The sequence below is a fragment of the Lissotriton helveticus genome, chromosome 9, assembly GCF_964261635.1.
Source record: "Lissotriton helveticus chromosome 9, aLisHel1.1, whole genome shotgun sequence".
Taxonomy (NCBI): domain Eukaryota; kingdom Metazoa; phylum Chordata; class Amphibia; order Caudata; family Salamandridae; genus Lissotriton; species Lissotriton helveticus.
This window is the reverse complement of record NC_136070.1, coordinates 135,110,389-135,128,098: the sequence shown is the minus strand read 5'-3', so window position 1 is coordinate 135,128,098 and position 17,710 is coordinate 135,110,389. Positions and strand designations below refer to the sequence as shown.

General features: G+C 47.1%; 1 protein-coding gene across 3 annotated transcripts in view; it reads right to left on the bottom strand.

Moving 5' to 3' along the window:
- The window catches only part of VPS39 (VPS39 subunit of HOPS complex), a 334,794-nt gene that overhangs the window by 170,138 nt on the left and 146,946 nt on the right, over positions 1-17,710 (bottom strand). For all 3 annotated transcript variants that reach the window (XM_078659635.1, XM_078659637.1, XM_078659636.1), the window contains 3 exons: positions 8,090-8,232; positions 6,535-6,678; positions 5,750-5,891 (listed from right to left, as the gene is read on the bottom strand). In XM_078659635.1, coding sequence (XP_078515761.1) covers positions 5,750-5,891; positions 6,535-6,678; positions 8,090-8,232 — 429 coding nt within the window. The remainder of the gene's footprint in view (positions 1-5,749; positions 5,892-6,534; positions 6,679-8,089; positions 8,233-17,710) is intronic.

The following is a 17,710-nucleotide window of genomic DNA, read 5'->3' as shown; positions in this document are numbered from 1 at the left end:
CCCCTTTACTTTAAGAGGTTTATTGGCGTTTTCGTGACAGAATTGAATGGCAGATGCGACCCATTTGGCTATTGTGGCTTTTTTTACAGCTGTTCCCGGTTTCCCTTGACCGTCGGCCACTAACAGTTGATCCGTTTTTCTAATATACTCTGTTTTCTGAAGATAAAACTTCAAACACCTTTTTACATCCAATGAATGCAAGGTCCTTTCAGCTGGACTGGATGGATTCAGGAAAAAAGTTTGTAGCATTACTGGCTCATACAAATGAAATTGAGTAGGTACCTTTGGAATGAATTTAGGATTTGTTCGCAGGATTACATAGTCTTGTGTAAATCGTAAGAATGGTTCTTTGATAGTGAACACCTGAATCTCACTAACCCTCCTTGCAGAAGTAAGAACCAGCAAGAGGGCTACTTTCCATGTGAGGTATTTGAGTTCTGCTTTATGGACTCGTTCCAATGGACTTTTCATCAGTTGAGCTAAAACCACATTGAGCTCCCACTCCACAGGAGGTGAACGCACTGGAGGGAAAGTGCGAAAAAAGCCTCTCATGAATTGTTTTACAAGAGAAGAGGAACATAAAGAAGGAAGCTGTGGAGATTTCCTGTATCTTGAAAGAGCAGCCAGGTGAACCTTGACTGACGAAAAAGTGAGTCCAGACTTAGCCAGTGAGAGTAAATATGGTAAAATCTGTTCAGCAGGGGTTTGGATTGGATGAACCTTATTGGTTTCACACCAACAACAAAAATCTCTACCATTTTAAACGATATATCTTGACAGAGCTTTCCGCGCAGATTTTAAACAGTATGTCCCGACAGTCCTGTGAAATATTAAGATCCTTGAACTCTAGGAATTCAGGAGCCATGCGTGTAAGTGCAGGGATTGCGGATCCAGATGGACTACCTGACTCTTGTTCTGTGATAACATAGTCGTTGTTGGATGAAGGCGAATGGGTCTGTCTTGTGACAACAGAAGAAGCTCCTGGAACCAATACTGTCTGAGCCAACGGGGTGCAATCAGAATCCGGCGTCAGCCCTCCAGTTTCAGCTTTCTGAGCACCCTGGGAATTAATGGAATGGAGGGGAAAGCGTAGGCATAGATCCCGGACCATCTCATTGAAAGGGCATTACCCCTTGACCCCGGCTGAGGGAATCTGCTGGCATAATATTGGCATTTCTTGTTCTCTTGCGATGCAAACAGATCCAGAGCTTGTTTGCACCACGTCCGAAAGATGTTGTTCACCTGAGCTTGTTCTAACTCCCACTTGTGGAAGCCGGATTGGGACCTGCTTAACAAGTCTGCTAGGGTATTGTGCAGGCCCTTGACATTCTCTGCCCTCAAGGATATTCCATGAAACATTGTCCATTCCCATAATTCCTGTGCGTCTTGGGAAAGCGTCACGGACCTTGTTTCTCCTTGTTTGTTTATGTAGTACATGCTGGTCGTATTGTCGGTTCGGACCAGCACTGAGGAACCTGCTATCCTTGGAAGGAACGCCTGGAGAGACAAAAATATGGCACGAAGCTCCAAGATGTTGATGTGCTGCTGCTTCTGTATCTGAGACCATATTCCTTGGATTTGTAAATCCTGCAAATAACCTCCCCATCCTTCCATGGAGGCGTCTGTTGTCAACACAAAGTCTGGGATGTTCTGCAGAATGGTGAGACCTTGGGCAAGATTTGTTGTTCAGGACCACCAACGGAGTGCATCCACCATACGTGAAGTTATTTGGAGAACATCTTCGAAAGAACCCAGTGCTTTTTGCCATTGTTTCTGTAACTCCTCTTAAAGGTCTCATTTTGAGCAGTGCAAAGGCACCAAGTTAATTACTGAAGAGCACATCCCTAGGAGTGATTTGAATGTTCGAACAGAAACGGACCTTCTTTTTTAAATTGTTGTCGCTACTTTTTGAAGGCGCACCTGTCGATCTTGAGACAAGAATGCTTTGCACTGGACGGTGTCCAGAGATGCTCCTAGGAATAAGATGTTTTGAGTTGGCAGCAAGTTCGATTTGCCCTTGTTCAAAGTGAGTCCTAGCATATTGAACAGATGGATACAAGCTGTTGTGGCAACATTGGCTTCCTGTTCCGACAGAGCTTTGAGCAGCCAATAGTCGCGGTATGGGAAAACTTGGATCCCCCGGGATCGTAAATTCGCTGCTAAGCACTTGATGAAAATCCGCGGTGTTGATTTTAGGCCAAACGGGAGGACCTTGAATTGATAGTGGGTGCCAGCCACTGTGAATTGCAGATACTTTCGATTTTTAGGATGGATAGGGATATGAAAGTATGCATCTTCCATGTCCAGAGAAGTCACGAAATCTCCTTTAAGCATCCCAGGATAATCAGAAAGTGTTACCATCTGGAGTGTTTGTTTCTTGAGAAATGTGTTGAGTTTGCGAAGATCTAGAATCGGTCTCCAGAATAGAAACCGGTTTATTTCTGCTTTGGTGGTACTTCCTCTATCGCTTCCTTTAGGAGCATAATCAAGACTTCTTTGCGCAATAAGTGAAGGCGAGGGGGAGGGTAGTAGGTGGTTTCTGGACATATTCCAGTGTGTGACCATTGGTGACAAGGTCCAGCACCCAGCGGTCTGAAGTGATCTCGTGCCATCGCTGTGTATAAGCAGAAATGTTTGCATCCACGGGTAGGGAAGGAATGTAGACTGGCCCCCTGAGAAGCTCATTGCTTTCTGGCCGAGTCATGGCCTTGATGCTGTATTCGCATACAGCCGCCCGGGCTAGAGAAACCAGCCATTGATGATTGACGGTATGAGGACTGATTGTGATTCTGGCAATATTGATGCTGGGATTGACGGTACTGTTGGTTTGACTGATAGCCGCCCGATATGTAGTGAATCCTCGTCCTCTGGCTCCTCTGAAAGATATGCATCTATACTGTAGAGCACCTAGAGATTTTGCGGCATCTGTGTCATTTTTAATTGGTAAGCAATCATCATCAATATGTTTCCCGATTAGTGAATCACCATCGTAGGCCATGTCCAGAATCTTCGTCTGAACCTCAGGTCTAAATCCAGTGGCTTTAAGCCAACCTTGGCGCCGAAGAACTGCTGCCCCAGCTAACTGCCGAAAACTTGTGTTGGCGATGTCCAAAGCACAATCAATTGTTTCTGAGGCAGCACGCTCACCCTCTAATAAATCCTTCTGGGCCTCATCTCCTCTGGGATAAAGTCCATCAATGCCGCTATATCAAAACCACATTTGGCGGTCATAACGGCCAATGATTGCCAATGCATTAGCTGCCTTAATTGATGCTGCAGCCATGGAAGAGAATTTTTTATTCAAAAGGTCCATATGGCGTTCCTCTTTGTCTGGAGGAGTGGTAATGGGTGTTGCAGGGCTCTTTGAATGCCGCTGTGCAACCTGAGATATGACCGAGTCTGGCCTCGGGTGACCTAGGAGGCCAGATGGACTGTTCTCTGGAGCGTGGTATTTTTTCTCTATACCAGGTAGCACAGCCGTTATGGATGCCGGTGTTTTCATGATTTTCACACCTTCCTGCCAAATTTAATCAATGATTGGGATAGAGCGTATGATCTTTCTAGTATTTTCCTTGAAGTCATATAAGAAACAGTCTGTTTGTTTGACAGTGATAGGGAGCTGGAACCTAGCGGCTACTCTCTGCATCAAATTATGAAATCCTCTGATGTCTTCAGGAGGAGAATCAGAGGGTAAATGCGGAGGCGGAGATGGTGTTTCGATGATATAATCATCCCACGGATCTGGAACATTTGCCTGGTTAGGTAATTCGCCTTCCTCAACTTCTTCATCCGATGAGGAAGTGTCTTTGTGTCCAGTGTCTGGTGGACCTTGTGTAGGAGCCGGCGTACTAGCTAGAGTAGGCTCTGGAACAGGAACCTCTACCTGCAGAAGAGGGTTTTCTGTTGGAACTTCTTGAGGAGGAAATCTCTGACAACAATCCGCCAACATAGCCTGCAGGTCCTGAATAAGAGCTGGAGGAAGATTCCTCCTGTAATGGAACTGGTATGTATGACGTGGAGCCATGTATAGCTCATGGTAATAATGCTCCTATTGGTAATTATCGTCCTAGTCAGTGTCTTGGCACTTAACGTTGAGCTCAGATGGACTATGAGCCACTCTATATGGATCATCATCCTCTTAGTCATCATCATCCTCTTAGTCATCATAATCCTCGTCCTCCATGAAGCTCTCTAATAGATGGGATGGTGGTAGAGAAGAAATTTCACTATAGTCCGAAATGGCCTCTGAATTGTCTTTATTTGATAAACTCTCGTCGAGTGAGGCGTCGACGGTGCGGAAATATGGATGGTAGGAATGTCTCTCGTCGACGGTCCAGTTGTAGACTGTGGTAGGATCACAGGCATGCTCATAGGCAACGTCATCTGCGGTATTGTCGATGTCTCTCCAGTCTACGGTATCGTAGTCAACGGTGTCGTTGTTGATGTCTCTGCTGTCGACGGTGCCGCCGTCGTAGTTTGAATCTTCGTCGACGTGCTTCGATGATGGTCTCGTCGAGATAGTAATTCTCGTTGACGAAATAGGAGATTAAATAGCCGTCGTCTAAATAGTCGCCGTCGAAGTATGGTAAAAGTCGTCATCGACACAGATTTTTTGTGTTTTTTTCTCACAGATTCTGAAGATGATGATCTTGGACGCTCTGTGAATGGAGTAGAAGGCGGAGATGAAGCTGGCTCAGAGGAGTGTTTAGAACCCCTCTCTTTGTGAAGAGATTTTTCCTGGGAAGTTTTCTGATGTTTTCTTCCCTGACCTGAGGAGCCTTCTGGAGATCTAGCCCTCTTCCTAGATGTGGAAGCTCGGTCCTCTTCCTCAGCTGAAGAAGATGGACGGTCATTAGATTTGAGCCATAAAAGTAATCTTGCCACTCTGTTCCTCAGAGTCTTGCTGGGAAAGGTACGGCAGATTTTACAGTCTTAAGCCTCATGTTTTGGGTAGAGGCAATAAAAACAGTCTTTATGAAGATCATCAACATGGACCCTCTTCTTCCCACCGGTCCTGCAGGAGCGGAACAGGACCTTCTTGTCAGACATAGTTGCTTGAAGAGAAGCAAAATGAGTAGCACTCAGGGAGACTACATTCCACACACCGTGCGGTGAAAAACCTGAGGAGAACTGCTTCTGTTGGGAGTGTTTTAGAAGGTGCTGATGGCTGATTGGTTGGTGCTGACTTATGGTCCTTTTCCTATAGGGACGTAGATAGGCTACTAAGATATGGACTTTTGGCCTATTTGTTATTTATGGCACTACTTTTGTCTTTTACCGTGGGACTCCCATCTCGGCGACGGGGAATGATTCAGGCATGTGAATCTATGAAAGATGCCCCAATGCTGGATAATACTCAAAACAACCTGATACCATGAGGTTTACTGATGTAGTGGATAAAGAAGAACATCTTTGAGATGAGAGGGAAGGGATGGGAGAGGAGAGAAGTAGCTCAATGTACTGGAAGAGTTCCTGAAGAAAAACCCACATGCACAGTGTAGAGCACTGTTGAAGTGCCCAATCTTTGCCAATGAGATAGCAACCCAGTGCGTGTCCAGTATAAATTTCTCGACCCAGCACTGTAGGGATTAATAGGTGGAAGGCAGTATTTCACTTTAACATGATCAATCGTACAGGTTGAATGTAACTATGCTCTGATCACTTTCCTTGTGATGACTAGCATGTTTAAAGGTGGCATCGCCTTTTTCTAAGAAGACTCCTGGCTTCTTCTGGGCATCACTCCCATTACCTTTTTCATGCAACCCCTTCTTCTCATACAGGATTATCAACTCGCTGTATTTGTGTGCCTTCTTCAGAACATGCTCACTCTCCTCAATGTGACAATGGTTGTTCTCCAGCCTTAAAAGCGGTGCCACCAAAGCCATATTGGTCTGTGAACAAAAAATAGCATGGGTTACATTGTATTGTGTTTTACTAGGATGATGCAGGTTTATGAGAACATTTACTTTGTTTAACAAAACAATGGCTCGGACAGCAAGAGTCTAGGAATCCAGGTTATCAGAGATGGCATCTGTCACAACAAATATCAACAAAAAGAATATCAGGTTGCTTCATTATAATAGTTAATGGAAAGTAAACAACTGACATCGTGGCAAACACAGACTAAAGCAACTACACAGAATTAATAATTTAAACCGTAAACACAAACTCACTTTCAAAGACCTTGGCCCAACAACGTCACTAGAGCTGCTAACATACTGTCTCAGATTCTCACATACCGGAGACAGCTGCAGGGTTGCATGAACCTGCAGCTAACCACCATAGAATTACAGGCTGGCCATATATACTTCATCATGTCAATGCATGATATAAGCTCAATTCAAGTAAACACTTTCTTAACTGAAAGAGGAACTGTGATCTGTGGTGGGCTAGTCAATATAGCAAGAAAACTCTTCAGCATATAGAGAATCTAGTTAAGTAATAGAATAGCCCTCATGGAAACAGCAGGTGTGTGTGCCTTAACAGTCATAAGAAGGTAACACAGCAATGTGGTGTTGTCAGTCAAATACTCACATGAAGATAGCACTTCAGAAGTGTGGTGTCAATTATCTGGAGCAGCTTCTTCCTGGATTTGATGGTGGGAGTTCCTTCCATTAAGGGTGATGTACTCGAGTGGTGGTCAGTGTCATTCAGCTGCTTTACAAGGTGACTTCTCTTCTGCAATGTTAACATAGCAATAAAGGACACAGTAACAGTTTACCTCTTAAATAGAAGTTATAGAATAATGTACAATTAAACCATTTAAGAGGGCTTTGCACCAGGATAACGCAACACTGTAGGGGATTACAGCACACTTAGACACTATTTACTGTTAAACACAGCAGCACGTTTATAATGTATTTTGATAAGTGGTTACAGTATTAATCAGATTGAGGGCTTCCCTCGCACCACAACTTGGTGGAGTACTTGCTGCAGTCGGTAAAAAGAGTTCTATTCCCCTTCTGCCCCTTCTTCCGCTCCCGATTTCCACATTGACTCTCCATCTTTGCATACCTCATCCTCAACTATCTTCTCCTCATCCTCTTCTCTACATGCACCTCCCATCATTCTATTTGTCTTCTATCCAACTCCAGTGCTACATATCTTTGATCTGCTCTTACAGAGGATAGACCAAAAGGGTACAACATCATCTTACTCTACCACTTTACAATACCTTAAATGATTACAGTCCTACAAATAAAGGATCACAAAGTCGTTCTCTTGGGTTCTTAGCTTTATTTGGTTATTCTTCTCCTGGATATGTTCATATTAATTAAAACATATTGCAAAGTACCTGGATTATGAACTTTCATACATGCAGGCACCATGAAACTGCCATGGATGGACTTACACCTTCAGTAAATTGTCTCAAGCATACTTTGCTAAAACCATCTGGTCACGTTAAATACAATGGTTAGTATGGCGAAATAAGCTACAGTCCTAAATTGGCGGCCAATGCTAGATTATCGTCTAGATATTGTAGCGTGGGATCCATTAGAGGTGATCTGGAGGTTAATGAGAACTTGCGCTGGGTCAAACTGCTCTGGGAAAGACATTCCTGACCAGAGTGCAAAATGATTCTGAGGAATCAGAGGTAAGGTACACTTAAAACTTTATTTTTGTTATATTATTAGCTGTGAGAAAATGAAAGATAAAAGGCTTAGAGTTTTTGGCACATATTTTGCTCTTGGCAATTAGTGCTTGCTTGTTCAAGGTTTTGCAAAAATATTGAATTAAGAAAACCAAACTGCCTAAAATCAAACGTTTGTGCCGCAGTATTTTAGGTCTGCAAAGTGGTCCTATGTTTGTAAACATCTGTGATGTTGTCTACTCAGTAGCGAGATGGAGAAAAAGCATGTCTTGGCAACCCTGAAGCCATTTCTATTTCCTTCCACATAACCCCTCAATCATGAATTGCAATTCAGTATAAATTTTAAACAGAGTTTATGAAAAGAAAATCATATTTATATAGTGTACTTGTTAGGAACAATAAGTTACATTTCACAATTAATAGAGGAAAGAATTTCTCATTTGACGACAACCAGTAGAAAGACACAGGAAGTAGTAAAAACAGCTTGTGTGTGTGTACCTGAGCGAGGTAATCTATGAGTGCCAAGTGTGCCTTCTCCAGCTCTGCCCCAGACAGTCCGGGCACTGGGTTGGGATATTGAATTTGCTTCTTGTATTCTGTGGGCAGCAAGTCAGGATACAGACCAATCACATGAGTAGGATCTAAAAAGAGAACAATTAGGTTACAAAATATTCTTACAGCAATGAAGAATTGCAAATCCCACTGCAGATTTATACCTTCTGGCTGAAATACTTCTCTTAAAATATCTTTTCCTTATAGTTTTTTTTTCAAATGTTTGGCTAATATTCCAATGGTCTCTTAGCATATCCCAATGGTTGTCATGTTATGTTATAATGTTATGAACGCCAGTCTAACATTTTAATATATAGAAATAGAGGTTTTCTATGATGTTACTGTATTATACCAATGTCAAATTAGCTTCGGAGCAATGGAAACAAGTTCACAAACTTTCAATACACATTAATTCGAATTCCAACAGTTCCTGACACACATTGTGAGAACCATCCTTTCAACAATATATGGAGAAGGCGGGGAAGGAATATAGGCACTCATCTGCACAGGGTCATGACCAGGTGAGATCCCAAGATAAATGTCAATGTGGCACAATGTAGCAACCAGCCAACCCACTAGGGATGGGTGTGCATGCAGTTATGGACTAGTGGACAGAATCCTGGAGGAAGGGTGCCAGCGTGTGAAGAAATGCCTCTGTCCGGTCCTGGAGGCTGTAGATGACCCTGCTCATAGGAGGCTGTCTGATACATTGACGAGAGCATTCATTGTGGGAAGAGTGTATGGGGGGGGGGAGGTAACGCCAGTGGCAGAGAATGCAAATCTAAGCCACTGCGAGTCCCGTATGCAAGAGACGGCCCTGTAGATGGGATCGGTCCGGGAGTCCGCGAGGTCATGTAAAAGGATCAGAGGAATCGCAACCAAAAGAATCTCACTCAGTGTAATTCCAACCCCTCCAAAACAAGCATTTGCAATACAATAGGTCTCGCAATTGCGAGAGTTTGAGCTAATGGCATTTAAATGATAATGCCTTTTATTTATGTTTTAAAAACCAACACATAACTAAAAAGCATGGTCATTTACAATGTCAAAAGCTCAAACTCTCGCAATTGCGAGACCTATTCATTGCAAATGCTTGTTAGTGACTGTTACTGCTAGCATGGACAAGCGACAGAAGCCTGCAAACCCCTCACTAGTGAAAACCTGCAAAGAATAATAACTAATAACTCCAGGAACTGCACTCTCAATGCCATCGACCATCTGATCGAGGAAATAGAGTCTATATTAAACGTGAATGCTACTAGTGACAGAATTTGACTAAAATCCCCGATATGTTCAAAGCGACCTAAAAACGGGCTCCTATACCATAAGTGGTGCTCCACATCTGGGGCCAGGTGTCACTTCACCCACAACCGGAACGGAAGAGACGCCTCTGGAGCAGGATGCACGTTGTTTGCGTGGTAGTAAGCTGGGGTTGCTGCGCTCGAGCTCTTTCTACAGAGCCCTTTGAATTCTGTTCTGGCCTCACTTGGGAACCATTGAAGAGTTTTGAAGTGTGTGGGCCCCTCTTGATGTTTTTTTCAAGCCTACCATCACTCTGGCTCACAAAACAATTTTTCCGCAGCAACAAAGTGGGAAAAAAAATGCACTAGAACATTTAAAATGTTAAAAAAACATTCATCTTCACATGGGCCGTCGGCGATACCAGCCGGAAATTGCATTGACTGTGGCTCAAATTAGGATGAAGCCTTCTCAAATTAAAATGTGCATTAATGTTAATTTTGATCTTTTTTTTGTGAAACGTTGAGTTTTCTGACTGGTGGTTACCTCACATATTATGTAGCCATCTGGCCAGGCTCAGTGTCAGCCATTGGGCAGCCAGGAATGCATGTTGTGTGCTAGCATGCACTTTACATGCGTGGACAGACACATATTCTGGTGAACATCACACCTCATGGGGTTGTGTAGTTTCTTTAGTTTCTAACTATTTCCCTGGCTGGCGGCCAGGGTCCATTACAAAGAAACGAGCTGTGGTTATTTGTTTGGCGCTGATCAGAACCTTTGTCGACAGTTTTTAATCATGGGACGCATCAAGACATTTCTATAGGGCGTGAGCAGGACATTCATTTGACCAACAAATGGCGCAGTTGCATTAGAAACGTTTTTCTCAGAAGCCGCGCAGAGTGCGACATGTTCACTTTACTGCTGCGCATTTGTCATTTATTAACCCAAGTAAATAGTCAATTTCCTGTGCTCTACTCCGTTTTATATTTGACAGAGTACCGTTAATTAATAGGATAGTGGTTTTTGACACTGTGCCCAAGACTCCAAGCGTGGTTTCTTATTATGCTGCCGCGTGTCATCCCCTCTGGTGTTAGAGTGAACAAGCTGGACAAAAAGTGCTTACCGATTAATTTAAAGGAGACTGTATATCGCTGCAAGGAAACGATCCAGTCCGGATGGGCCGTCGCAGAAGGAGACAGTGCAGTAACAAAAAAGCCTCACTTTCAATCGGAGGCCAGCGTTTACCATAAAGTATGACGCCAGCCAATGAAAATTATGGGCGTGGCTTAAAGTCCCCTTCCGAAATCATCTCGATCACAATAAGCCCGGCAGAGCGAGGAGTGCATGCGCGCTACAGCGCCGGTCTGCGAGACCCAACAATGACGTATTATGGGGCAGTCACAGAGGTTGTGCAGCAGGTCAGTCAAGGGGTCAGCGCCAGCAATTTGCGTGACGTAACAGGCCCGCTGGACATAACTTCAAGAGGGATGCACTGGCTAGAGTTGCCCCACAGTGCTGCATGGTCATGGAGAAGGGGGGTCTACCCCAAAAGAGGCGGGCCCATTCCTAGGATTTTACCATGGCTTGCAACATCAGGTTGGCGGAGCCCAAAATGCGCAAGCTATCCTTGTAGAATAGGTGCAATCCCTGCGCACAATCCAACAGTGCACGCTCCGCTAACACCCACTGTGTCGAGTTCGAAGTCCCAGGGAGCATGTAAGCAAGCTGTGATAAGTGAAGGGCTAAGGGGTAGTGTTTAACCGAGGGAAGACCCAGGCCCCCACATGAGTGGTGAGCCAGGAATTTTGCCAAGTGAGATCAGGAGGACCCCTATACAAAAGACTACATACTCCAGTCCACGGAGCGCAGTAAGGAGAAAGGGACCAATAAGGGGAGCATACCGAGGACGCAGATATAGGTGGCTGTGTCACCATTCTCTCCGCCTGTACCCTCCCCCATGATAAGTTCGGGGTGTGCCCACTTCTCAAAATCTAGCTTTATACGTGCCAGTAGGCCACTATTCGCTCTGAGCCTCTCTTTAGATAGACTTCCTGTAGCAAGCTGGCTCTTTATATACCTCTGACCCTGCTCGCAGGCAGGTCGCTCCCCACGCTGCTGCACGGCTCTGCCTGCATTGTGTTTGCCTAATCTTGTATTTTTCCGCTGTGCCTAAATTGCTTTCTTGCCCAGACTTGTTTTTATTCATCTGTGCCTGTACTTGCTTTCTTGCCCAGACTGGTTTTTATTCCTCTGTGACTTGTTTATCCTTCCTGTGTCCAGTACTCCCGCGGCCCCCGCCGTGTGTCCCGCCACTGCGTCCCTACGGCCCCGCCCCCCTGCAATCTCATTCCCCGCCCGCCCCGCCTCCCAGCTGCTCCTCCCTCCCACATCCCCTCATATGGAGGCATCGCAGAGGGCGAGCCTAAGGCAAGCCTGTCTTCGTCCGTCTGCACCTGGACCGCGCCCAGCGCCAGGACCTCTGGACCCCGCGAACACCACAACGCCCGACACCGCTACGATGCCAGAACCGTCCACACACTCAACACCGGACCATAACACAGCCACGCTTCCTGGCCGCCCCAAAGCGCACCCACAGAACTTTCACCTGCCGGAACTGCAGCTTCACAAGCATCCACCCCACCATGCTGCCGACAGGAAAGAACCCAACCACCTTAGATGAATCCTTCTCAACACCCGCTCCGCCCGCAAACATGCTGTTGAACTCTGGGACCTACTCGACTTAACCTCCCCAGACGTCGCCTTCCGGATAGAGACCTGGCTGAACCCCGCCTCGGCACCTGACATAGCCATAGCTGTCCCGGAAGGCTACAAGATCACCCGCAGGGACCGAACCAACGGAGCAGGAGGAGGATTCGCCATCGTCCACAGGAACACTTTGAGAGTCTCGAGCAACATCGACGACACCCTCAGGAACCGCCGAACACCTGCACTTTCAGATCCACACCGACCCAAACACCACCCTCAGAGGAACCCTCATCTACAGAGCCCCCGGAACCCAACCACAGTTCAGCGACTCCATCACCGACTTAGTCAGCACACACGCCCTCACCTCCACGGACTACATCCTTCTCGGGGACCTGAACTTCCACCTCGAGAACAACAACGACACAAACTCCACTCCCCCTGATAGACAACCTAGCCAACCTCGGACTCAGACAACTCATCACCACACCCACCCACTCTGCCAGTCACACGCTTGATCCTATCTTCTCCGCAAGCCCCCACGTCTCCTTCAACCACACCACCGAACTCCACTGGACCGACCATCGCTGCATCCACTTCACCTTCAAGAAACCCATCATGCACCACTGCACCAAACAGATGCCTCGCCGCTGCTGGAGCCAAGTCACCAAAGACCAGCTAACCACCACCCTCGCCCATAGCCCACCCGCCGACCCCACCGATCCAAACACCGCCGCCTGCAACCTCAGATAGTGGATAAACGACTGCACCAACACCCTCGTCCCGATCAAGGAACCCTCCAACAGTCCCACCAACTAGAAAGCCAGCTGGTTCACTGAAGACCTCCGGACCTCCAAGCAAATCTGCCGTAAGGCTGGAGAAGATCTGGCTCCATGAACGAACACTGGACAGCCACCCGGAGACACCATCACCTCATCAGATCCGCCAAGAGGGCCTCCTTCAAAGACCGCCTAGACGACAATGCGCACAACAGCAAAGAGCTCTTCAACATCGTGAAGGAACTCTCCAACCCCAGCTCCAACACCAACGACATCCCACCCTCGCAAGACCTGTGCGACTCGCTGGCCACCTTCTTCCACCGCAAGACCGCCCTGACAACCACGGAGAGCTCCGCCCCCATGACCACCATCCGCACCAACCGCCTGCTCTCCTGGACCAACATCAACGACGACACCACCATCAAGATCAGGAACACCATCCACTCCGGATCTTCGTCAGACCCATGCCCACACCACATCTTCAAAAAAGCCAACACAGCCATCGCACCCCATCTCCGGAAAGTCATCAACACCTCCTTCGAGACAGCCACCTTCCTGGAGAGCTGGAAGCACGCCGACATCAATGCCTTACTCAAGAAACCCAAGGCAGACCCCCAAGGGCCTCAAGAACTTCCGGCCCATCTCCCTGCTCCCGTTTCCAGCAACGGTCATTGAGAAGACCATCAACGAACAACTGACCCGCTACCTCAAGGAGAACAACATCCTGGACCCTTCCCAGTCGGCTTCCGCAGTAACTACAGCACCGAGACTGCCCTCATCGCCGCCACCGATGACATCAAGTCCCTGCTGGACAAAGGAGAAACGGCGGCCCTCATCCTCCTGGACCTGTCAGCCGCCTTCGACACGGTCTGCCACCACACACTACGAACACGCCTCCACAACGCCGGGATCCAAGAGAAGGCACTGGACTGGACCACCTCCTTCCTCTCCGGCAGAACACAGAGCGTCCACCTTCCCACCTTCTGCTCCAAAGCCACCGAGATCATCTGCGGCATACCCCAGGGCTCATCTCTCAGCCCAACTCTGTTTAACATCTACATGGCACCGCTCGCTCACGACGCCTTCGGCACAACCTCAACATCATCTCCTACGCCGGTGACACACAGCTGATCACTCACCAAGGACCCCCACACTGCCAAAACCAACCTTCACGAAGGAACGAAGGCCGTCGCTGAATGGATGAGGAACAGCCGACTGAAGCTGAACTCGGACAAGACGGAGGTCCTCATCCTCAGAACCACCCCTTCGGCTTGGAAAGACTCCTGGTGGCCGAACGCACAGGGAACCGCCCCAACACCCACGGACCACGCACGCAACCTAGGGGTCATCCTCGACTCCACCCTCTCCATGACTAAACAGGTCAACGCCGTCTCCTCTTCCTGCTTCAACAAACCTCCGCATGATCTACAAGTGGATCCCCACTGAAATGAGAAGAACAGTCACCCAGGCCCTCGTCAGCAGCAGGTTGGACTACGGAAACGCCCTCTACGCAGGAGCCTCGGCCAAACTCCTGAGACTGCTCCAACACATCCAGAACACCTCTGCACGCCTGATCCTCGACATCCCTCGCCGCAGCCACATCACACCGCACCTGAAAGACCTCCACTGGCTCCCGGTCAACAAGAGGATAACCTTCAAGCTCCTCACTCACGCACACAAGGCACTCCACAACACCAGACCAACGTACCTCAACATACGACTCAGCTTCTACACCCCCACCCGCCAGCTTCACTCCGCCGACCTCGCCCTCGCCCCATCCCCCGCTTCAGAGGAGCGACCTCTGGCAGCAGATCCTTCTCCCACCTCGCCGCCAAGACCTGGAACACCCTCCCCATCCACCTACGGCAGACCCAAGACCTGCTGACCTTCAGAAAACTTCTCAAGACCTGGCTTTTCGAGCAGTAGCAGCATTACCCACCCCAGCGCCTTGAGACCCTCACGGGCGAGTAGTGCGCTTTACAAAGAATATGATTGATTGATTGATTATGGGATATATAAATAAGTTGATATATCACGTAAAAAGCCCAGGGGTTCCCTTATGGACAGGGGCTTGCAATGCAAGTGCTCTAATAGGGGGTAGTGTGGTCAAGCAGCCTTAGGCTTAACACAGAGGAGTGCAACACATCCAGGACATGCAGGAGATCCACATCACCTTTATAGAAGATTTGGCACCAGAGAAAAATCACTCAAGTAAGTAAGTTTTAAATATATATTCTTATCACTTTAAAAGGTGGACACTGCAATTTCTGACTTCTGCAATGTTATCCTATGGGAGGAAGAACAAGTACTGTAAACAGGTACAGTACATCGACCTACAGTACCAATCTCCAGGAGTGAAGGTGAGTGGTGAGCAAGGTCCAAGGCAGAATCAGCAGTACACCACCAGAAGTACGAGGGCGGTTGGGTGGAAATCAGCAACAAAAGCTCAATGCATTTCAATGGTGATTGGTCCCTGGAAAAAGAGGCTACAGGCTCTGGCTAGGAAACCAGTCGGGCTGAAGCAGCAAGTGGGCTCAGACCTTGCAATGCTCGGGAACCGGGGGACACCTTTGGTCTTCTTCTCCAAGGCCCAGAGGCGACGGGAGCAGGGGTGTCCTTAGGCGCCGGGTTTTTTCTTGCCAGAGCAGTCACGGTTGAAGGATCAGCATGCAGAGGCTGCAAGCAACATCAGGGAGTCTAGGAGAGGTGAAGCCACGATGGATCCTAGTTCTGGAGGGCTGGGGAACCTTGTTGGCACTGGTGGCGCACTTACACTCAGACCGGAGGCAACGGGTGCAGTGGTGGCATCGGGTGTCTGGTTTTGGCACTTCCATCGGCCTCAGAGTCTTCTCTTTTGGAGATTCTTTATAACAGGTCTGCAGCTCACAGGAGGTCTTGAGTCTTTTTAAAAGGCAGGCAGTCCTCCCACATTTCTAAAGTCACAGCTATAGGTCGACTTTGGCGTCTTTTTCTACAAGGGATGCATGTAGGCCAGCAGGGTTGGTACAAGGTCAGGTGCTGCTTCTCAGCTTTTGCCGTTCTTTGGTGTCATCTCTCTTCTTAGGCCATCAGGATTTGTTTCTTTGGTGCCAGGGACTCCCCCTAAATACTTAATTTAGGGGTGCTAGGGGAATGAAGGGTAGTATCCAAAGGGCTACTGACCCTTGGGGGCACCATGCCTCTTATATGACTTCTTCCTGTGATAAGTGGGCATAACACTGTCCCAGAATTCCTAAGTATGCCATCACAAAGATGGCTACTTCTGAAACATTAGGTTTCCCCAGGGGTGGTACTAGCCTGGAGGTGGCATACTTACAGGACTAGCTGATTTTCCTGCCTGTACAGGTGCCAAGGGGGCTCTGAACAGGGGGGAGGGTGGTTTCCTCTCCTTTGAGGGGAACCAGACGCTCCCCTACCCACCCCCTCAAAGAGGCTAATCGGCAAGTCATCCAGTGGGAGAGTGTGTTACACCCTCTTCCCGGACAGGCTTTTGTTCTGGGAGGCAGGCTGGCAAAAACCTGACAGCAAGGACACCAGAAGCCAGTAGGTTTTCAGGGGGCGCCTCTAATGTGCCCCATGGGTGCATGGATTGGTAAATGCAACACAGGCATCAGTGAGAGTTTACCAATGCAAGATGTTAGATACCAAACACCACTATTTTCAGTGAAGCCATCATGTAGCTGGGGAACTTGTTTTAAACAGTGAACGGCACGTTTTAAAATGGCTTCCCTGGTCTCTTGTAGTGGCAGTAATAGGACTAACCAGCACAGGGGCATATCTGCTCATGGAGGTATGCCCTCACATGCAAGATTCAGCACCCTGCCTTAGGGCTGTCAGGACTGCTGTAGGGGTGACTTACAAATATTACATGCAGTGTTAGGGAACATTGAAGAAACAGCACTGGGTGTGGGCTTCCCACAGTAAGGCCAAGCCTTATAAATAGAACAAAACAACCAGAAAGCCAGTACTGGGACCTCTATTTAACTAAAGTTACCTACGCGCAAAGAATAAAACTAAGTGCGGGGCAGTGACACAGTTCACAGATTAAATATCTTTTATTTTTTAATACATTTTGGGGAAAAATTAGTTGGTTCAAAGTTTACCAAAGATTCAGCACAATTTAGAACACAAACAATACAGGGAACAATATTCATAAAAATGACATTTTCTTAAAACAAACATTGATAGCACAACAGTTAGTGAAAAAACATACAATCATACCAAGTTGATCAACATTTATAAACGTAACTCACTTTCTCATACACACACACACTCAGGACTTTCTATACAATTGTAATGTCACAAACTGATTAATTAAATGGAAATGAATAAGGAAAAAAGGGGGGAGCACAATAGACAAAAGCTCTAGAGAAGCAAATCAGCTTCTTTTTAGAAATTGCAAGAGGAGTTTTTTAATTAAGGCAGTCTTATGGTGTTGTAGAATGGTCTACGCGTTTCGAACCCTGTATTGTTTGTGTTCTAAATTGTGCTGAATCTTTGGTAAACTAATTTTTTCCAAAAATGTATTTAAAAATAAAAGAGATTTAATCTGTGAACTGTGTCACTGCCCCGTACTTAGTTTTATTCTTTGCGCGTTGGTAACTTTAGTTAAATAGAGATCCCAGTACTGGCTTTCTGCTTGTTTTGTTGTGTTAGGGAACATGAGTGACAGGACATGTCTTAATTTTTGTCTGCGCCAAGACAAGCTTGCAATGGAAGTCTTGCATGTGCTTGATGAGGGATCCCTTCGGGTGGCATAATTTGTGCTGCCACCATTAAGGACCCTCTTTAGTACCCCAACCCCCTAGTAACAGGGTACCATTTCCAGGGACTTCCAGAGGGT